The sequence below is a fragment of the Musa acuminata genome, chromosome BXJ3-8 (genome assembly GCF_036884655.1).
Source record: "Musa acuminata AAA Group cultivar baxijiao chromosome BXJ3-8, Cavendish_Baxijiao_AAA, whole genome shotgun sequence".
NCBI lineage: Eukaryota > Viridiplantae > Streptophyta > Magnoliopsida > Zingiberales > Musaceae > Musa > Musa acuminata.
The window spans coordinates 50,598,596-50,622,404 of record NC_088356.1 but is presented as its reverse complement, the minus strand read 5'-3'; the positions used below and the strand labels follow the sequence as shown (position 1 = coordinate 50,622,404).

Sequence of the window (23,809 nt, the reverse complement as noted above, 5' to 3'; positions counted from 1 at the left end):
TATTGGCATTGTAGTTGGCAAGGAATCAATACAAGAAAGGTTGTTCTTTATCAAAGTACTTACACTTGTTTGAAAGATCTGGAGAAGCCTAGTTTTCTTAACATGTGCTTAAAAGCTATGTAGCACACACTAGTAATCACAGGACCCCTGTGATTTTTTTTATTTGGATTTGAGGTGAGTCAAATTCTAGTCAGTTCTAAAGAACAATTCATACTTTTCTTCTTTCTTCCTGTCTATATCTTCTGTTCATCTGTACTATATCATCATCTAAGAAGCCAAGAGAGATCAAACTGTTGTTGGAATCTTCTGCAGTAATCGAAGGACTGCAACAGTCCTAATCTGAAGCAGGGAACATCTCTATCTGCTGTATGACATTACTATCACCCCCTGATTTCCATCATTCATCAGATTGTTTGCTTTGTTTTGTCCAAACAGCTGTTCAACTTGGTGGATTATGATGTGGATAAAATTAATTATGCTACTGAAAATTTTCTCAATGTGCATGGCATGTGCAAGAGTCAAAAGATTCACATGCAGAAAGTCCTCTTGCCTGTGTTGTGTTATCTGTGCTGGTTTAAACAAGTTGGGAGTTAGAAAATCCTGTGTGCAATAGCTCTGATGTAATGGATGACCTCTTCTCAAGAACATAGCAAGTATTGTTCTTGGAGATGCATGCAAGTGGAACAGGATAAGCCAGGCCCAGGAACAGCTGAATGGATCACAAAGGTCAGCATATGAGCCAGCCAGATAAGAGTTGATGACTTCATTGCACCTGTAGACATTGATATGATTGGCTGCTGGCATTTGACAGGTAATGAATTCTTTCCCAAGTTTAGAATGCATACATCAACGGGGTGGCATATCACAAAACCACCACACATCAACAAAGGAGTTGCATGTCACAAAATTTCTTTGTAATCCAATGTGTTGCATTGTGCTATCATCCATCATCAGGCCACAAGCACCCTTTGAGGCTGAGGTGCAGCCAAAACTCACGCATGGATCAATAGTAATCACACTATTTTATTTTTATTTTATCAAATTTGAATTAGAAATATAATATTTAAATGAAAGTCTTTGATAAAAATCCTTAGTTAATCTATGGGTGCACTGAAATTTATATATACTGAGAACGTCTGCAGTAACAAAATCCCTCAGCCTCAATCAGTATTCAACTTTGATAAAAAGAAAATGTTTTTATTTTTCCAGCTTATGCAATAAGAGAAAATATAGTGAAAACATTTGTGATACGAGATATGAAAGCTATACAATATACAGCTACTTACATTCTTAACTAGTGTGAAATAATGATGAAGAAATGTACAGTGATAAACAGTTATCTTTGAGATGTTCTTTTTGACCTCACACTTGCTCGACGGGCTACATCCCATGCCATTATTGGTGCAAAAACACCTTGTTGTGATGCAAAAAATGATTCATAACCAGGCGAATCAAAAGCAAAACCGGTGTGCCTCGACTTTTCTCTTGGAAGCTGTAATATAGCATAACTCCTAGCTTCATCTGGTGTTAGATTATTACCGATTTCTAGAAACTCTCTGCTGCCGATACCTTCATACTCGCCTCTGTGAATCTCTTGAACAATTTGATAGTTGTAGGGGAAAAACCATCTTTGGATCCTAAAAGACAACACATTACAAATTAGTAAAAATAAATATAATAAACACAAAAGCCAGAAGCTTTGAGAAATCATTCAGGTATCTGTGATGAAGTTTTGAGTATGTAATTCATAGCCTGGAAGATTTCAGTCAAATTATAGATCAAAACAATATGGATTTTTTTTCTAGAGAGATAACCTGTTACATTCTAGAAATGATATCATGATATAGAGATTTATCAAATGTCTTACCCAAGGTAAAAGAAGTCACTGAGAAGGGCAACAACAGGGATGAGAAGCAGTGTTAGGTAGAAATAGAATGTGCTCAAAAGCACGTATATGGTAAAGTATACATTTTCCTGCAACAAGAACAAGTTAGTGAGTGAAAATGAATAAGAACGATCCAAACTAAAAAGATACCCGAGGAACTTACCTGTCTATCATTTGGGGTCATTATTCCAGAATATATGAAGATAAAAATAAACCATGCTAAAATGCTCCCTGAAACACTCAGAAGGTGCCACCTCGTAAGTGAATTGCAAACCATAAGAAGGCGCAAGTTGACAGTTACAACAGCACAAGTAAAGGCCATTGTACTAACATCCCAAAGACCAAATATCATTCCTGATGAATTATGACCATTCTGACTTGCGGTAGTTGTGAAATAATAGAAGATCAAAGACTGGTATACAGCAAAGAAAGCCCATACTGCCACAACTCTCCATTTGAAAAACATATTTCTGATTCCTTCCCTGTAGAGCTCTGGATACTTCTTTGACAAAGAAGCACTTACATCCTAGACAGCAGCAATCCTAGTTTAAATAGACTGCATAACACTAACTGCAAGGGCACTCTAGGTGCAATGGGTGTGATAGTGTCCAGAATGACTAAAGATGATTAAGAACATATGGCATGTAATAAGTACCTTGTCAAAAAGTCCAACAATGATCACAGGAAGAGCTGTAAAAATGACATTGTACAAAGATTGGAACCAGTCATCATAAAATCTCTGACCAGAGAAGCCAGTTTGAAAGGTGAACCAAAACTGAGTCAATGTAAATGTAAGGTTCTTGTAGAAGAAGTAAGTGATCACCTGCAATTTGAACCGAGTAAGGTGCTTCTGTTGGTGATTATAATGAACTTAAATAGTCAAGTAGAACCAATGAAACAAAGTGTACCTTACATAACCTGATATATGACCATCTTCCATGTACAAGAAGCAGATCTGTAAGGAAGCGAAACTGAGCAATGGCAAAATCACTAGCCATTACAGCTTGCATCCCTTCCAGACCACTTATGCCAACACCAACATGAGCAGCCTGGATCATACTTACATCATTTGCACCATCCCCTATACTAAGGGTGATCCTGTGAGCACCTTTCTTGACTAGGCTTGTAACCTGGCAAGACAAACATAAGCAAGTAATTTTATAATAAATAAAACATATGTAAATCCTAAGTCAACTCAACAAATAAGAAGGCAAAAGAGATAAAAAAAATGATTCAATTAAATAATTCATTAAAAAAAGACTAAGAAAAGGAATAACAAAATCAAACCAACAAAATAGTCCAAAGTAAACAACTCATCCTAAGCCCTAGTGATGCAAAAAATACTGAAAACCTAAGCAATACAAGGTCAATATTGAGGAAAAAAAATGCATTGCATCAACCGAACAATGTGGCGCGTAAGGCAAAGGAAATCTAACCAGTATTGCTCAACCTACCACAAAAGGGTCCTGAAAAACAAAATAACAATGAGTGGCAACCCTCAGTTTAACGAGTGATGGTTCTTATTGAAAAGACACTAAAAAACTTTAAGACCTAGCAAGTGATGACCTTTAGCAGATGAAATACTTTTTTTGCTACTTTATGATGCAAACTACAACTAACATACTACTCAACTAGTCTGAAAAAGATAGTGATCATCTCAAATTACAAATGTACTCTCATTTAATGTTTGAGAAATAACCTGATTTATAAGTGCATATCATGAATATTTATATGTAGCATAACTAACCTGATTTATTAGCACAACACTTGTTATTGCGAATGACAGAAGTCAGATGAGAAAACAAATGGAGAGCAAAACTAATATAAATTTTACCTGTGCCTTTTGAAGTGGAGAAACACGACAACAAATTACTGAACTACAATTCAAGCTTAAGTTGAGCAGATTCACACGTAAATTTGGGTCCAGTGCATGCATTAAACATTTGCCATCAATTACAAGAGCCAACTTTTGCCCCGACACATGAACGTATCGATGGGCCTCCTCATGGCATTGTTTCAGATGATTTTTTACTGTGTCTTTTATGACACGTGCAATCTCCACAGGGTCACCCTGGCAGTAGATAATACATACATTAAATTAATATTTGACATTAAAACAAGTTTCCTTGGATAAAACACAAAGAAATAGAACAGTTAATGTGGTCCATAGCAAAACAGAAAAAGGATGCCTGGATGTCAGAAAGAAAATTGAGGAAACTAGAGGAGAAACAAAAGTTATAAATTAAACAGAAGGCATGGACTATGAGAACTATGTATTGTATCTCTAATAATATGCTTTCGTGGCATGTAATTCAAGTTTATTTACCTTTTCCTCGGCCTCTTGGATTGCATCAGTTTCTGAACTGATGATGAATTGCTTCATGTCATTATTGATCAAGTTGCATGCTGCAAGCAAGCAAAGGAATCACTCAAGCTTTTAATTTTAAAAGAGAAACATGAATTTATTAACATGCAAATTTCAGTCGTCATGTTATATTTTTTGACGAGTGCTCCAGCAGACCTATAACATCTAATGTTTGTCATACCATATGCAATATTTATTGCAGTCTCCATTTTATCCCCTGTCAACACCCAGATTTTTATACCAGCTCTAGCCAAAGTTTCTATGCAAGCTGGAACTCCATCTTGAAGCTTATCTTCAATAGCAGTGCATCCTACTAGTATAAGATCCTTTTCAATAATCTCTGCCACCTACAGCAAAGAGATTTTGAAGTTAATCATTTACTGCAGAAACCATCTAACCACTGTAAGCCCTGTTAAATGAAGAAACAGTTGCAGGCATCACTTAGGAGAATTATATCAAATGCCAAAAAAGTATCAAGAAACAATATATATTAAATTTAAATTAAAGCGATAATTAAATAAATATGCAGGCAAGCTCGAAAGGCAAATTATTTACCATGGGTATCCATATAATGTATCTAAAAAGTTACAAAATGTTAAAAATAATGAACAACAAAACATAATCCATCAAAATGTCAATAATTTAGAATCACCCCTGAATCCAATATTAATGATTTTAATAGGATGTGACCACAATTTTCCAAAACCATTTTTCACATGCGTATGCTAAACCCAATTCAGATCGACCCAATCAACCTGACTGCTTGGATTAAAGTGTCACAATATTTTGTCAGCATCAACTGAAAAATCAAGTGCTGAAATAGTACCAGAACCTTGAGAAGGCAGCTCTTGCTACTGTTTTGTGTTGCCTAATAAAACTGACCGAGTGAGCTATTTAACATTGAAGAATCTTCAGAACTACATCTGGAGCAGGAAAGATCACCATATGATAGTAAAGATTAGGTTCTCAACCCAAGCATTAGTCTCACTTCCACCTTCATTTTAACTCTTTCTGAAGCAATTATTCAGCTATTTTTTTTAGATCCAATATGTACCAGTTATGACATTCTTGGATAAAAACTGTGCTGTAGTCAATATATCTCTACCAGTTATTTCACGGATATATCATGGTAAGTGTTGACTCCGACATTGTAAACTCCTGATATGACTCCCTAGATGGTCCTTGGCTCTAGTTGCATGCACCTTTCTCCAAATATATGCCAAAACAGCATTAATAACCACTGTAAATAAAAATCACACGTAATATTATATTCTTATTGACAATATATATCTAATCAAACTTTCTGGAACTAGTTTCTTGATAAAACAAAAATATTAGACTGTAACTTAGGATTCTAATTAGGCTCAAATCAGACCCTATCAGAACCCTGACTGCAACATAATGAGATAAGAAAAGATTTAGTCCATTGTTTTATGTCTATTTACCAGAATCAGTAAGAAAAATAATATCTGTGCATCATAGGCATGCTGGATAGAGATAGAAACAGGCAAAAGTTTTCGAAGTCAGAAATCTCCATTTCAAATTTCAAACACTGGAGGATCACAAGGGCCAAGGGGGTTTCTCTAACTAAAAGGAAAACTCAATGGCAGGCTAAGAAGATACAACACAAGGGCAATCTCTACAAAGTTTATATGTTTACTGTCAAGCCCTTCCATAAGAAAATCAAATAACTTAAATATCTACATGCCAACCATTATAAAAGCAAAACTTAAGAAGTGAAGCTTTTGACATTTATTTAGTAGAAAAAATGTGAACAATCATAACAACTAAATACAAGAGCATGAAAAGGTTCTGACAAAAGCAAAACTATAATAAGATATCAAATAGGCCCACTCCCTGCATACCTCATCAAGTTTTTTATCCCGGTCTCTTAAAGACGATTTGGCTTGAATAAATTTCTCATTCCATTTTTCATATAAATCATTTGTTAATTCCCGATAGGCAAGGCAAAGTGTACGTAGACCCGCCGAACCAAACTGTTCCAAGTGCTCCCTGGTGACTTTTCTAATGTCATTACTTGCATTAGACAATCTTTCATATATGACAGTATCCGCACCCTGTGATTTATTTTCAACTCAATTTAGGATGAACCAACTAGAACTTACTGCATCAAGATCCAAGATTTTACCTTACAATAGAGGACAAGCCTTCCATTCGGATAGCGACACACAATAGACTGGCGCTTCCTTGTACTATTAAAAAGCAAGCATACATAAATAGCAAATGCCTTGAAGTACACAGATTCAAAATTTAAATGTGTACTAACCTGTTAAATTCTAAAACATTTAGGATCTCATATGACACATCTTGTTTGATACCCATCGTTTCAACATGTGATTCACGTACCATGACTGTGGTTGGTGTGCGCCTATGGAAAAAACACAAAACATGGTAGTTTTAACTTTCAAGTATGATTTGCAATTCAATAGTGCAATGAAATTTTCGCATTGTTTATCGTTGTATTGAGTCTATCGGCTATTGAGAGTTACTGTAGTCCATCCATAGGTATAACATGTCAGAAAATATTCTGATATGGATACCAATATCAATATTTAAAATCTAGATTTGTTTAGGGATGAAAGGAATTGGTAAACTTTTAACATCTAGGATCAACATACAAAACAACCATTGTGGTGTTACCTATAAAAGAAGAAACCAAAGTTCTTTGCAGCAGTTACAAGGGCAGCCTCATCAGGTGATGCAGCTTGATAAGTAATCTTCTCTGGGGACTCATCACCTTCTGGAAGAACAGTATGGCATAATGCAAGACATCTGAAAAACTCCTACAAGTGAAATAGAATTAAATTCATAATAGTGTGTTAAAATCCTTGTAATTGAGCTTCTGGCTCTTAGTTATCCCAAGAAAAGAAAACAAAAGTTCTCTCTCCTATCCAAATTCTCACCCTCTTGCCCTTGTTCCACATGACAATGACACAAATCTTCTGTAGATTTTTAAATTTCAGCCCGATGCTCAAAGCACTTAAATTTCAGCCCAATACTAGTTTCAGTAGCCAGTTCGATTTGTTCGGCATGCTATACTAATCCATACTATTTAGTACCACCACAAAATAATAGAAAAAATAAACACCAACCAGTCAACCAGTACCAACCTATATGGTCCAATACTGATCCCTGGACAAGTAATAACAATCCATGTTGGCTGGTACAAAAAAAAAATTGATTTATTTGTTCGAGCCATAACAATATTGCCTGTATGAAATTATCCCCTGTACATAAATAATTCAATTGTTACCATCCATCAATTGGAATTTCTAATCTTGCATTGTCTGTATGAAATTATCCCCTGTACATAACAATATTGCCTGTATGATATTCAAAATGGATCCTACAATTCCTATCCTCGTCGTTCCTTATCAGTTCTAAATAAAATTATCAGCCTAATAACACTTTGCAAATACATCAAACCAAACAAGCACTCTTAAAAAACATCCAAATGGAACAACCATACATTTAAGAAAAGACAATTTAGAAACAATCATACATTTACAAAACACAATTGATTTTTTTAACATGAAGTAGTAGTCTTGATGTGTGTTTTACTAAAAGCATTGATGTATAAACTGTAAGAATAAATTTTCCTTGAATAAGCTAATCAAATATGAAAAGTTTAAGGTTGATTGACTGGTATAAAAAAAAGTACGATGCAATATCGTACCATACCGCTCGATACGGGTGGTACATATCGATATGATAGAGGATCGGTTTGGATGATACATCGGTACACCTTAGTGTACCATGTGTCGGTATGTTCGGTACTGCTTGGTACATACCGTACCAATAGCTGATCGGTACACCGGTACAGTACAGTTTTTGGAACCTTGAAAAAAACAATCTAATGTCAAATCAAAACAGTAAACTACATGGTATTGCTACTCCTACATGGTAAAGGGGCAGGGCTAATTTTACATAATGACTTTTGCAACTCATTCACATATACAGAGCTTGGTATAAATAAATTATTAAATGGGCTCTCTGTGACAAATATAAGTAGTTGAAGGGCTCTATTTAACAAAATGTTCGAAGATATAAGTGAAGATCCCTGAACCTACCTTGCAGATCTCAGGATCATGCTCATTTCTCCAAGCACCATGCATAATCCTAGCGTCATCAAAGTTGAAGCCTTTTTCACGAACTGCTGTATCTGACTTTGCATCCTATAAGCAATTATGAAGAGCATACACATCAGTGATTTGAACTATAGAGGGTCCCATACTAGTAAGGGTAATCTCTAAATTGACATACACATACCTCACTTAATTTTTTCCCACTTCGTTGTGCTTGTCCTTTTTCAATCTCGGTAATTCCAGTTCCATATGCCTCCCCACCAATTGAACACTTGAAGAACTCCATCAGGTTTCTAGTTAAGGTTCCTGTTTTGTCAGAAAATATATACTCCACCTACAACAAAAGCTTTTGAAATTAGTAGCATGAACAACAAAAAAAAAACTAATAAATAGGAAAGAGGAGAATTTGTCGATATTGCATTTGTTCCTCTCTTGAATTTGGTTTCTGTTACTTATCCCACAGTTCAATTTAAATATTTTATCATTGTTTGAGCTCAAAAGTTTCAACTATGCTTATTGAGTACATCCTAATTTTCCATTGTACATGCCTTGTACCAACTATCCATGGAGGACTTCATCATGATTCTGGAGAATGACAAATTCACCAATCAGCTTTTTTTCATTTTTCTTAATCCTCGATGTTATTCATAAAGTCTTTATTAGCAACTTCTGAAACCAACGGTAAAAGATCAAGGCAAGGTATTGAATAATTTTAAGAAAGATTGAAATTGGAAGTGACAGAAAGTCATATTGAGGAATAACAGGAGCCGCATATTACCATTTAATTCAAAACTTCATTCACCAAAAAATGGAATGTAGGGTCTTGGTTTGAAATTTCATCGCACATCAACCGTGACCAGTAACCATTATGCCAGTGCCATCACATACCAGCCAAATACTTAGACATCTTATTTTTCTTTCTTTTTGAAGTGAACCAACAGGTACGTACAAATCTAATGTGGTTCTGGAATCAGTATAAGACAAGTAGTTAATACCTTGGTAAGATTATTTTATGTGGAAAGCTAAAGGTTCGGTGTGACTGCCAATTACTTTCCCACCCTTTTCGCTCTAATGCCTTCTGTTATCATTTTAAATTTCAGCTGATTCTCTCTTATGTCAACAAAGTGCTATGGAATCTTTATTGTTATTTATGAAGAGTAAACGGCTGACACTAAAGTGATTGTGAAACCCAGAAGGTATAAAGTGACCAAGGTTTAAGCATGGAAGCATAAAAAACTAGAGTAGGACCTAACATCAATGGGTTGCAGAAGCAAAACAATAATGGTTTAAATATCAGATTTGATATTGGTTTTGTCATTCAAGAAAACATCGGTTTCAGCAGTTCCGGCAGTGGGTATTTTATTTATTGCTGATAACTTCTGCATTTTTAAATTTTGATCAATGCCTTAATAAACCAAATCTACATCTAAAACATTTTAATATATCATATTTTATAATTACAATTCAATATTTAATCTTTAAAATATATAAAGTATTTATATATTTTTAACATTATATCCCTTTTTTATAGATACCATCATGTTTATGCCAGATGGCATGATACAAAATTGGTAGTACGTATCCATCGATACTCAAAACACATATACCGGGCGAGCGATACACCCTTCGTTCTAGCCAATACGATCAAAATTCGACCATTACTAACTAATACAAGTCAGTAACCATTAAATTTCGACTCGTATCCCCAAATGGTCCATACCAACCCCTATTAGTCAAATTGACCACTGGGAGCATTATAGGTTATATAAGCCCCTCCCTACCCAACAATTTCTATATTCAATGCTTATAACCTAAAACTTCTATTGATTCTTATTTAATTTGAATTTATATATCAATAAAATAGGAAAAAAACCTGAACCTGAAATAGGGTTTTTATTTTTAGCTATTTTTTAATCAAAATTTTAAAATTCTTGTACATACCAATGTCTTGTGTGTTGTATTGTGTTGTACCAAAACCAACAGGTATGTATCGGTTCGTGGTAAGTATGGTTGGTACAAGATTGCAAACCATGTTTATAATATTTTACAGTAGGTTGAATTTTTAATATGAAATAATATAGGCCTATAATACATCTCAAGGATGAAGACCCTAGACAACGACATAACAGAAGTCCTATCAAATATAATGCCAGCCATTGCATGCCCAACTTCGTCACCAACTACTGCACATAAGTAGATATGCTAAAACATATGCACCTGGAAACAAAGTAGAGCACCCAAAGCACAAATGTACATATGCAGAAGTCACTGTTGAAAAGGTAATGCAGGTCGAACATTGATGAACGTGAACCTTCCTTGTAATAATGATGATGCACTATTTAATTATTTTGTAACTATGATGATGCACTCTTTTTTAATATCCCAAAATCTCATTTCATCTCAGAACATGATATCTAGAAATTGGAAAACATTATGCTAAGCTCAAAACAATGCAAAGGTACCTGCCCAAGTTCCTCATTCAGATTGGATGTCCGTGCTAATGCAGGGGTGTTGCTTTCAGCATGATACATGTGCAAATCTTTGTCGATAAACTGAGCACACTGAATGAACTTGATCATCTGCAAATGGAAAAAGTACAATGAAGATCCTAGTTATATTGGTCACCGCCAATATGCTCAATTGCAGACCACACTAAGGAATTCAGGTCCCACCTCAATTGAGACATAGAGAGAAATAGGGATGATAGTTGAGTACAATGTTATCAATGTAAACATTGTCAGAATAGTAACCTGCAAAAGGATAAAGAATGCCTCGCAAAAATTCATGACAGATAAAATTTTCACAATTTAAATTCTTCCAGACTGTTACCACAAATCTATTGTTAGGATTAAATTGACCCTCCACATCATCAAAAAGTCCTAGGAAGTAGTATTTGCGGTTGATAAAAACTCCACTGAAAGATATCAAAAAAATTAAAATGAGTGTCAACAATCAAAAACAACCAGATGTCCATAATATTATACAATTTAAAGCATATCAATTTCAAGATAAACAACATGTGGATGAACAAAAGCAACAGTTCATCAAACTACAGTTTTTTATTCTTGTTCTCTTGTAAATTAAATGTGAAAAATTGATTAAAAGAAATACATTTTTGTTCAGTAGCATAGACAAATTTTCAGTAATTGTTATCGAAAATATAAAGGGTTACTTTAGCAAGGTCTTGACAATACTACATTAGCAAAGTTCATTCTTGATATATGGTGAAGGACATTCTGAGTATATAAATATGTATTGCCACATATGTTTTTTCTTCTTTTGATAAGATCATTAGTGAATAAAAGTTATAGTAGAGTGTAGATAACTACAAATGTTTAATTAAAAATTGCATGAAATGCTATTAATTTTCTGTTCTAGGAGTCTTATAGATTTGGACTGCAGTATCAAACTTTTCTCTTGTAACTTTTAAATGATCAAAATTGATCAGAAGACAAAAAGCGAGCCACCTTGTGTCCCACTAGTGCAACACTGGCATGGAGTTCTTGTATTGTGTAAAACACCTTGATATATCCTGGCATCAAGTTAATGACATCTGAGACAGACCCTGTTCTGTGCCCAATGGCATGTGTCATGTCAGTACATTGCTGACAACCATGACTGTTATATTATATAGACTACTAAATGGTATACTTGTAGACTGTCTCAAACTCTCAATATTCCAGCTAAAACATTTATTATAGGTTCAATATAAAGAAATATCAAAGGATATAAAGTTTTGTAATTGCAAATGTTTGTCCTTGATGTGCATTTTAATTCTATTTCAATAGTATATGTATTTCGATAGTATAAAATGTCCTCGACAGTCATTAACATAGTAGATTGAGCTGATATCACTAGGCAAATTGAGGTGACCAGACCAGGCTGAGGCAAGGTCAGCTTCACCTAGTTCCTAGAGGCTGTTAGAGTAAGTCACAATCCTTTCCTCCGTTAACCTTGCCTCATCATATGTTGCTAATAGAGTCATAGAATTTGTAGCTAATCTGAATATGTGAAATTTAACAAATCCTATTCTATTTTTTTCTAAATTTCTTAATCCCACCTACTGTTACTGACATGGCTGGATGACCATAACAGGCGAGTCCAATGATTAGTTAAATTATGTTTAATGTTTTCAGCCTCAGCTTGTATTATAACAAGACCATTTAATCAAAGAGTGATTCTCATTCTATTGATTAAAAACCTACACTTGAAATATTTTACAACAAAGCAGAGCAGTATATCAGCTTATATAAACCTTCAACTTTACCTTCCAATGGCTCCAATCAGACACATCATGAATAAACCACCAAAAAGAGTAAGTATAAGTTTATCCAGTTTCCTTTCCAACGTACTTCTTTTAGAAGGAACACTCATAGAATTCATCATAACCTGTCATATGATTAGTAGAAACCACATTGAAGTGTAGAATAGAGAAACTTAACCATCTAGGGAACAAGGTAACTCAAAAAATAAATAAAAGGCTTGTTTAGACTTGGGAGTTTAGAACACGAACTTTTGTTTCATGACCAGTAAAAATAACAGCCCCAACAATGTATTCCGTGTTCCGAAGGCTGCAACCCTGTATCATTTTCTTAATGCTATATGTTATATAATAAAAGATACAGTTTCTAAAAGTGAGATTCTAAAACAGATATATAGAAATTTCCTGTATATATTTACATGAAAGGTCCAACTCATATGCTTATCATGAACAACATACTCTCTGTGTTCATATCCAGAAGAAGAAAAAAAAAGAAAAACAAACATGACAGAAAAGCTTCTAATACAAAGTGTAAAAGACTCATATATAAATATACCAATATATACCTACATGGTATAAAAGAAAACAACATACACACATGAACATGCATACAAGTGAATTCATACTGACACCCAAATTTTCAAGCATAACTTAGAAATACTTCAAAAACATACATATTACTATATTAGTACGAAACACCCATCAGAGAAGATTCACGTGAATATCAACAATATTAACACAATACAGAACATGAATATCGAACTGTTTCCCAAAAAAATTAAAGGTTCATACTTCATACTGCTGTCAACAGTGACCCAAACAAGTCACAGTGTGTAGGCCCGTGGGGTTCATCAATCCCATTTTATATCATCCCTTGCTGATACCAAAACCTTCTAGAAAACTGCAAGTTTAGCTGGACTTAACTGAATCAAGTGTGTTATTCAGAGTTTACTACTGCTAATTTTAATGCCTTGTAAGAAATCTGACCAGTTGCAAACCTATTCTCAGCCAATAATTATTTTTTTACTGACTTTCTGCTAATTTTCACTTAATCATTGGCCCCATCAAGCCAGTTCCAGTTACTCTGGTTGATTTTGAAAAGATCCAACCAAATATTTGATCCAAGTTATCCAACCATATTGGCAAGACGAAATCCAGATCCAAAATTATGGCACCTGCCCCTATTGTGACCCTGACTAACAAACCCTGATTTAAATACAAGGGTCAACAAGCCCTATAACTTCTAAAATACCTAGAAACCACCTTCTATTTTTCAAGTACACTACTGCTCTTGTGATCAAATATATATCAATACCTTTTACAAACTACTTTTAAAATTGGCTCATCCAAAAACCCCAATGTCTAAGCTATATTATTAAAGCATGCCATATCTTTTCTTGATATATGGACCACTGATATGATCCAGCTAAGCCTAGGCATGCTTACACCATCATTTTAGGTAAACAATAAGCAGCAATCCATCCATACAGTCCTCAACTATGAATAAATCCTTTCTTTTTTTTTTTATCCAATCGGTAATTCCTATATCTGTTTGTAGCCCAAAATCTGTACCAACTTGTCACAGGCTTAGCATTGTCAAGTTATTCCATGCTGTATGGGGCACAGCATACTGCTCAATTTTAGACCTATATACCTACGTATACCAAGGGTAGGCATACCATTAGTACTCAAATCAAAACCCCATATCCATCTCGTTTAAATTTATCACCATGACCTTTGCTCTAAACTCTCTCTCTCTCACACACACAATCTCACATGAATCTTCTTTTTGCTCAAGTAAATCTTAAATTTCAAGCAAAGCAAATTTCGATCTCAAGAAATCTAGGTTATTTATCGAACAAAAGGTAAATCTCAAGCTAAGCTGAATATTTTCTTAGATTTTTTAATGCTTTGATTAAAGTATTATTTTTGTGTTTTCTTATGGTTTTTGCTAATGAAAAATTGCTTAAATTTAGTATAAAGAAATTAATTATGGTTGGATTTGCATAAATCTTGGTTTGATTCACATTGGTCCAACCAAGATCCTAAATTTAGACTACATCTACATAAATTTAACCGAAATCTGCATGGATCTAGACTAGCCATTCACAAATCTAGTCAAATCTGGGTTACAACTGTATAAAACATGGTCCTTTTCACTAAAGTGGTATGCCTATCGATTAGAGCACCATCATCATTGAAAATGTGTCCACTACAACTATGATGGTTGTGGTGAAGTAATGAGGATAAAGCAAAATTTAGACAATGCACCTTTTAAGATTGCACAATACTCAAATGTCCTTCAATAAATAAAATGGATTTTCATTGAAAATTAGATATTCAAAAACTCTGAAGGTTGCAACAAAGGAAACCAGTGGACGATCTAGATAGAAGATATATCAGTATCATATACCAATAAAGTAGACTTACCTCTTCATTCAACACAACATTCTCTTCATTCAACTCCGGTACAATTCTTAAATTCATATATTTTCAAGTTTTTAATATATAATTGTGATTTATGGATATATCATCTATTATATGCCACCTTCATGCAACATTTGAAGTTTTTTAATGTATGTGTTATTGACATATGATTTGCAATAAATATAAAACATATATTTGGATTCATTAATGAGGAAAGCAAGGTTTAGTAGAGATTATAGGGCTCAAAGTCGATAATGGTTAGCTTGCCAAGTGCTAGTCTCTGCCTCTATGCAACCCTTCCTTCCCCCTTCTCTGCCTCTCTCTTTCTCCCACCAGGCCCTCTCCCTCCTCCTCCGGCCCTGTCACTGTTAGCCCCCACCCCCTGCTCTTGTCAACCCCCATGCCTCCCCTGCTCTGAGACCCCATCCCAACCTTCCCCTACTCTCAGCAGACCCCTCCCCTGCAAAATTGTGTTAATTCTCATTAATAATAATAATAATAATCAATTATTGTTATTAATTCTTGTTTATAATAGTTTATGATTGTGTCAATTAATGAATCTGTCAAAGCTATCATTTTGAATTTTGTTATTTTTGATGTTAATATTTTGCCTTGAATTTTTTGTTGTTAGATTTGGACAATTTAGTACTTTGATTCTGTATAATTGGTCAAGTTAACATAATTCGATGTTTTGGTGGTCATATTTAAACAAAATGATATGGAACTCATGTATTGTCTACTTTTTTATTTTAATGATTGAAATTTCTTTTTAATTTTATTTTATAATTGTTATATTGGCAAGCATCTTCCTTCGTTTGGACAAGCAACGAGCGCCTCGAACATTTTGGAATTAGACATCTTTTAGAATTGTTCAATCAGAGAATTTCATAATGAAGTAAACAAGTCCCTTGCAATATCAAGTGAATAAAAATGCAACAAAATACCAAAATAAAAGTGAAGATGACTTTTAAAAAATACTAGAAGCATGAATGATTTTTAGAGGAACTATGTTATAAAGAATTTTGGAAAGCATCATGGAAATGCGATGTTGAGGCTCACTCTAAGTAGAATTTGATTTGGAGAAAGAGGCAAGGTTTGACTTTCAATGATAAGATTTCCAGTAAAAGTATAAAGTGAATTGTTTGGCTGTTCACACTGTATTTCCCCTGCACACATATTAACAATGTTACGTATTAGGTGAAGACGACAAAAACTTTAAATGTAACATATTAGATGCAATTTAACAAATACATTAATTTTTTTCTACAGTGACATCATATGACAATATCCTGTCTGAAAGAATAAAATGCTAAAAGTTGAAATCTGACAAAAATAATCTTGTTCGTTGTTACAAAAGAATGGTCTGAAAAAGAATTGAGATATAATTACATAGGCACCAATGGTGCAGAGACTGAAAAAGAATGGTCTGAAAAAGCTCACCTAATATCACATGATGAGTTTCTGATTACTTAGGTAATCTATGGAATAAAGATACATGATACAAAAATAATGATGCAGAGACTTCAAGCACCTGCAATTGCATAACGAAGAATGTAATACAGGATTTAAGGCCACATAGTTATCCTGTATTGAACTTACTTGCTTGGACCAAGCTATTAATAACCCTCAATCTTCCATGACAAACTTTGGTGAATTAGTTCAGTTGTTGTCTGTTCTTGTCATGCTTCTTCTGTATCCATAGATACTCAGAAATCAGAATGCTAAAAGATGACAAGATTACCAATAGAACCATAGTGAAGTAGGGACAAAGTTGGCCAACGTTGAATGGGGAATGGACAATTCTGATCAGTGATCAAATTGGGATAAACAAACCCAATGAACTTTGGTGAGTAGAGAAGGCAAATAAGTGAAGTAGCATGTATATGTTTATCGGTTAGAATGTCCAGAAGTTAGAAAAAGATGCACTCAAGAAATCAACCATTTAGACTTTAGATGAAATGTTAAGATGGATGTGCATTTTTAATAAATAATAAATAAATTCTTGCATTCTTTAACAAGACAAGGAAGGTCTCTAAATGCATTGTTTAAATGAGGAATATTAGGAAGAGAAAGACCTAAAACACTGTTTGAAAGACTGTTTTAAATTGAAGGTGTTTTGTTTGACTAGTAATGTGATTCTCAAGATAGCTCAATGGCAAAAAGGATACAGAAAGTTGACTACCAGAAGGATGACAACTATGAGCTCTTGTTGTCCTTGTTAAGTGTCAGTGAACCAATATCAAACCTTGATAAACTTTAAATTGTAAATGGGTATCAGAAAATAGTATACAGAGAGCAACTAACCAAAAGATTATTTATATAAGTGGATATCAAGATCAAAAAATTCAATCTGGTAACTAAAATCTTTGAATGTTGAACATATCTTATAAGTTACCAGAATTTTCCATTTAAGGAACAATTATGATATTTTCATAAGCTCAAAGAAATTTCAAGTCAGAGAAGCATAAGAAACTAAAATTATGAGGGACTTGCTTCATCAAGCCTATAGAGCAAAATGCAAAGTCACTAATTTAGGGAAAGAGATGATTGATCTTGTCATTTCAATTAAAGTTTTACGAGCTTGATAGGTACTAAAAGGCGAAATTCTGAAACATCAAGCAACATGTCTTATGCAATTTCTAAGTTGCTTCCTTATCTACTAACTGGTATTACCTTTCAATATGCATATACTAAATGATGCTCAACACACTACCTTATGGAAGAATGTATCTACTAATCAAATAATTATATATATGTTTACCAGCAGAAGATACAAATGAAACTACTGGGTCAATTATACATTTATTTCAGTTTTGCATCTCAATTATTAGGGATAAGCCATGAGTGACCTTTCCTCTGACTCAAGAACTAAATAGTTCAGATAAAAAACTGACATTTTCAATTAATCATCAAAGAACAATCAAACCTTTAAATTTATCAGCTATCTCAGGAGCCAAGTAATCCCATGTCTTCTCTAATGCTTTTCTAATCTTCAAATTGGTTTCTCCATCTAGATTTGCAGTCTGAATTCATAAATAGAAAACAGTAAACTACTAGACGAAATCATGCATCATAATTTCATATATTTAAGATAATAAACCAATCTTCCAGCTCCACAACAATATTCATGGATTCAAGTTCCTAAAGCTAAAAGGAAACCTCAATGTAGCAGACTCCATCAGGATTTGTACTAGCAAGGAAGACCAAATCAGCCGGAAAAAAGCCATCTTGCTTGACCTGGTCCAAATGAATACACCAATTATAAGCTCATTATCATAGCCCATAATTATAAACTTTATAAAGAATATCTAAGCAATATTGAATTTATGACTGTGGTTAAGACTTAAGAATATCAAAATCAAATAGTAGTGTTTATACGGTGCATTCTCACACTGATATCTCACGCTTGGTTTTTTTAAAAAAAAGACTTATCCTAACTGCCCGATCCAAATTGGGATCGGAACCCAGAACCAGTCAAGAAAATTGGCCTTGGACAATCTTGACCAATCCTGACAAAAAGAAATGAAAAGAATAAAATAAAGAGTGGGAAGATGGGAAAAGGTCTTTTCAATTCATTGATAAATGGCTTCAACAGAGATATAGCAGATTGATGATATCTGCAGGTTTTTCACTTGATGCAGTGAAAGGGTGCTTGAATGCTGAAGTGACTCCACGGGGGGTCCTCAAATCTCAAGTAACAGACTTCTCATAAAGTCTTATATGAATTACTCTTAACAATTTTAGTTACATTATATAAGTTTAGAAAAAAATATGCCTTGACTAACAATGGTACTCAATCCTTAATTTCATGTCATTATATAATTTTTTGCCTTTGCATGTTTTATTATTTTTATGTATCAGTAGTCTAATTTTTGTCGTTCATATGTTTAATATTTTTGTTTAATTTTTATTTTATTATTATTTTCTTATGTATACAATTCTTTTTATTTTTGATTTTTTATTCTTGATATATTTCATGCCAGCTTTCTGATCCAGATCATCTAATCCAGTTGATCTGATATGATCTGATCCCAAACCTAATCATATATTTTAAATCTTGATATCTGAGGAGTGCAAGTACAATTAAGGTTAAAAACTATTGTGACTTTGACATATGCTATAATTCTTTTGCTTCAGAATTGTTTGCATAACCAGCAAAAGAAAAGAAACTTCCCATTCTAAACTCAACAGGCAAATACCAACCTGTTAAATCTTTGCACACTAATGGTGGAGATGGGCCACTTCTGAAGTGAAAAATTTTAGAGAAAGTGACTTCATAGTTCATACATGTGGCCAACTGCCCAAAGAGCAATAACCATTCTATTAAATCTTTGCACAGATAAGGGCTATTTGGTTGGAAAGAAGTGACAAGTCAAAGCCTGTTAATGGTAAAAGTGGGCCACTTCAATCATTTATATACCTAGAATGAAAATTTTCGAGAAAGTTGCTTCATTCACTTGGCCAACTGCCCAGAAATGACCATAAAAAAAGGGACCATAATAAATATTGCAACATGCTTAAAGGACTCAATTATTCATTTTATCACCTCTCACTTGGAAATTAATAGATAAAAATTCCAATACCATGTGATATTTTTCTATGCTTTATTCAATATCCATCATTATCTGTTATCCATATCATATTACGTGTAACACATTTTAACATTAATTACAGAAATATTAGAGAATTTAAATTATTAAATTAATAAAAATAAAATATCAAATTTCAGAATATAAAATCAATACAAAATCACATAAAATGGTCAAATATCAAAAATAATCATTACAAGACAAAAAAAATGAATAAACATCAGCTAACTGTTAAAATTAAAAGCAGTAACTAAAAACTGGCTAAATATTTTGAAAACATTCACTAAATTAGGTTATACTATTAAAATAAATAAATAAATAAAATAAAAAAATATTACGAAAAAGATAAATTAAATGGAAAAGTTATCATTAAAACCAAAACACTTATAAAATATATGCAAGAACAACTTGGTCATGGACATATGACATATAATACAACCAGAAAACCTCATTAACAACATTGTATAGGTTACAGATCCACTGACTATGTAATCCAATCAGTGACTAGGATTATAAGCAAAAAATTTAATACATGCCATGTTCTTATTTAATACAGCAAAGTTGTTATAATATGCAAGACAATGGTGGCACCAATTAATTCCAGTTGCAACATCAAGATCCACCAACTGTGAGTGAAACAATCATTAGATTTGTAGGGAAGTCCACTAAAAGAATGTAAAAATCATGCATAAGCAGCAACAACTATAAAATAACATAACTTTTCAGTGGAGGAGAATTTTATCAAAGTGAACAGATGCAGAGAGTTCAAGCCTGACTCCAAAGAAACTTAACTTCAGCTACTAATTGCACTTCCTTTAAACCAGACTCAAAATTGAGCAGTAAACAAAACAAGAGGTTTCCATGGCAAGGTCTTAATGGTGTTGCAAGAGAATCTTGCATATGGACACAGTCACACATACCATCCTCATTAAATAAAAAGAACAGTTGAACTATCACTTTGGCAACTATGTTCTCCAGCAGAAGAAAAACGATTAGACATCAGCAATTAAATAATTATCCATTTAACAAGTAGGACTCTGAATCCTACCCTCACAATGTCTCCAACTTGCAGCTTTCTCCAAGGCACACTTTCCCAATTTTGACCTTGCAACACATCAACAGCAGTATTATTGATTGAGTTGTCATTTTGAAGACGCTTCTGCATGAAGAAAAAGGAAATTACACGAATGAATGAAATGAAACATCAAAATCAACTTGATGCAAGGACCAAAAAAGCAAAAATGAGGGGGCTATATGTTTTGCTAACCCAATCTTCAAATGCCTCCTTGATAAGAGATACCAAAAGAACTAAACTGAGAGGAACAACATTCGTTACAGGTGACACTGGACTGCAAGGATGATTAGCAACTCAGTAGAGTAGATAATATCAATGATCAGAGTGTAAATATCACCTGATGTATAAATTTCACCAAACTTTTATCATCCAGAATTTCAAGAACAAATTAGATGATAAGTTGGTGATAGTACATTCAAAACCCAATGTGAAACACAAAATGTCATCAAAAGAAACATTACCTGATTGGTGTAGTGGATAAGATTGAGATCATGAGAAAGTACAAATTAGCAACTCGCCTGAACTGTCAGATTTATGATATATTTGTTACAGGATAAAACAAAAACAATTGATAAAATAAGTAAAATGAAACAAGAAACAACAATTATTTTTTTTCAAAAGACTGATGACTGAAATACCTGCTCAAATAAACCCTTGGGTAGAAAGGTCAAGACACTGTACTTTGTCGTCGATATGGAATTGCTCTGAAAAATAAAAACAGTATCAAGCTTCTTATCATACTATAGACATTATAAGAAAGGAAAGATCATCAACTAGCACAGTGTATTTAAACCTTGTTAAGCCAAGAAATGTTTTGCTCACAACAGAATTTCCATAATAATGCAATAGAAACAAGTGGAACTACAACTGAGCTAGAAAGAAACAACACAGAGTGAAGGTGGTCGCATTATTTTGAATTTGTGATTAATATAAAAGGACATTGCAAAGGAACTCTAAACACCTCAATAAAGCAAACAATTCAATTGGTGCTTCAAATATTTTCACAAAGTTAATCTATTAATTCTGTTGCTCATTCACCAAATCAATATTATTGTTTTCAATTTTAGGGTCAGCCCAATACTGTAGATTGGTAAATGAAAGAAGCTTCGAAAAGGGTCAAAATACTTATGTGTAGTAACTGATAGTATAGGCATTTAGGTTGGAAATTTTAGAAGATATAGAGGCAAGGTCAACTAATTTATTTCACAAGATTTTGAGAATTCAAAGAACTGATAAGCAAGGAAAAAAAAAATTTCACAAATATTAAGAATAAGAGAGATATTCGAAGTTGCTTTAATTATAGAGAAATTAAGCTAGGAGGGCTATTCAAATCACCTTTAAATGAAGAAGTTGAGACCCTAGGAGGGCTAGAAAAGAAATACATCACTATGGCATTCCCCTAGTATTGTCTCAGCCAAACCATTTTTTCACATAGACGCTAAGCCCTAATAATGCTCTTTTATCTAGGAAAGTTGGCTTCCAAGTGGAATTGGTAAGGTTAAAAAGCCACTGCAATACTCTTGTAAGAATCCTGCCTACAGCACCATTGTCCTTTATTTCTATTAGCTTGACTAGCTTTTTGGGTTATTAAATAGGAAGGCTGGCCAAAATATAGAATGTTTATAAGGATGAATAGCTATGTTTACCTGCTTGAAATTAAGGCAGAGTCTCTAATGGAGTCTGAGCCATGCTCTAATGTCCAATTAAATGGGAATTCATTAATAGATCTATTGCTTATCGATTAACTCAAGAATATTTGATTTCTGTCCATGACAGGAAAGGTAAAATTCCATTACTGCACACTACATAGAACACCATTCGAGTCTCTGCAGTCATTCAAATACTAAGATATAGTAACTGCAATTCATTTCAACGTCTAAACCTAAGCTTTTTGTACCACGAAATGATCACAAGATATCTAAATTGCCCATTCAGCAAAAGTCCAAGCAAAGCGATTATACATGAGAATGATAAAGGCAAAAAAGATGAACTCGAGCCAGGGAAGGGTCCTCCAACCTTAAATCTGGCAATGGAGTTAGCGTCGGAGTCGTTGCAGTATATGGTGCGGTGGCTGGGATGCTGGGGCTGGACACGACCGAGCCGCACGGTCTGCGACGACACCTGCCGGAAGTCCGCTACCTCTCTCCTCCTCGTCCCCACCACCGCGGCCTCCCCGCCCAGCCGCGCCATCCGCACCCTCTCCCACCCCCTGCCGTTCATCCTCTCCTCCTCCCTTTTCCCAGAATGAAGAACAATGTTACCTCGAAACTGTCTAGGATATCATCCTAGCCGCATTGTTCGCACCCTCTATCCATTCCCTGCCTCTCGTCTCATCCTATCGTCCTCCCCCCTCCATGAATCCCAACCCTACTCGTTTGCCGCCCCTTTTTTCTTCCAAATCCCTCGCTCCTCCTCCTCCTCCTCCTCCTCTTGAATTCAAGTAGAAGATTTCCTCGAAACTGCCTAGGATTTCATCCCATCATCTCCTCCTCCGTTGCTGTGGGAAACAGAGATAGGGGGAATTCGATCTCCAACGCCATGGCGATATCTCGCAGGGCTGTAGAATAACGATCGATCGTTGCGAGGGATGGAACGGTCGCCTCGCGGCAATTCTATCCCAGGAAACGGTAAAGAAAGGGTGACCGAACAAAGTGGGGATGGTGGTGGTGGCGTGGGGCCCGTTACGATGTATCGTGCCACATCGGATTTTCTAAGTGACCCGTTACGGTGTGGGGGCCGATCATCTCAGCCTCTCTTACAACCGTCGGATCTAATCAGATCTAATTCCTTTTTTTCTTTTTATTATTAATGTAACTTGTTTTATATGGTTTTGTAGATTAGACATATATTTTTGCTTCCTTGTTTGTCATTATATGATGCATTTTATCAATAGCGTGTTAATGACTTGATTCAATATTGAGAACGAGAAAATTACTATCTTTAGCGAAAAAATTCGATAAGGATTTCATCATATTTGTTGATGACATACTTGTTATTATCGGGACAATAAGAAGTCTTATTTTTGTTAAATTATCATTTTTTTATTTACTTGTTTGATTATAAACTTTATTTACTTGTTTAGTTGTTTGATTATTAACATT

General features: G+C 34.3%; 1 protein-coding gene across 3 annotated transcripts; it reads right to left on the bottom strand.

The window, feature by feature from the left end:
• Positions 1-1,154: 1,154 nt before the first annotated feature.
• LOC135644110 (phospholipid-transporting ATPase 3-like) lies at positions 1,155-23,329 on the bottom strand. 3 transcript variants are annotated; one of them, XM_065161564.1, is made up of 27 exons: positions 22,725-23,328; positions 21,347-21,412; positions 21,170-21,231; positions 20,901-20,982; positions 20,682-20,792; positions 18,204-18,281; positions 17,971-18,067; positions 16,104-16,210; positions 12,870-12,935; positions 12,624-12,745; positions 11,186-11,270; positions 11,029-11,106; positions 10,819-10,935; positions 8,541-8,690; positions 8,342-8,446; positions 6,912-7,054; positions 6,538-6,639; positions 6,400-6,463; positions 6,116-6,328; positions 4,432-4,597; positions 4,212-4,291; positions 3,720-3,956; positions 2,794-3,015; positions 2,541-2,708; positions 2,049-2,411; positions 1,868-1,974; positions 1,155-1,637 (listed from the first exon to the last, which is right to left on the bottom strand). In XM_065161564.1, the coding sequence occupies exons 1-27, from the start codon at positions 22,926-22,928 to the stop codon at positions 1,337-1,339; spliced, it is 3,696 nt and encodes a 1,231-aa protein (XP_065017636.1). In that variant the 5' UTR covers positions 22,929-23,328; the 3' UTR covers positions 1,155-1,336. The 3 variants fall into 3 exon arrangements, with proteins under 3 accessions (XP_065017636.1, XP_065017638.1, XP_065017637.1); XM_065161566.1 differs by having other exon boundaries at positions 21,170-21,226; XM_065161565.1 differs by lacking the exon at positions 12,870-12,935 and having other exon boundaries at positions 22,725-23,329.
• Between the last annotated feature and the right edge of the window lie 480 nt (positions 23,330-23,809).

Coding starts and splice junctions, on each gene's coding strand:
- LOC135644110 (XM_065161564.1), bottom strand. CDS start 22,928: ATGAACGGCAGGGGGTGGGAGAGGGTGCGGATGGCGCGGCTGGGCGGG. Junction 20,983..21,169: donor TTATCCACTACACCAATCAG/GTAATGTTTCTT, acceptor TCATCCTTGCAG/TCCAGTGTCACCTGTAACGA. Junction 1,638..1,867: donor AGTGACTTCTTTTACCTTGG/GTAAGACATTTG, acceptor GTTGTCTTTTAG/GATCCAAAGATGGTTTTTCC.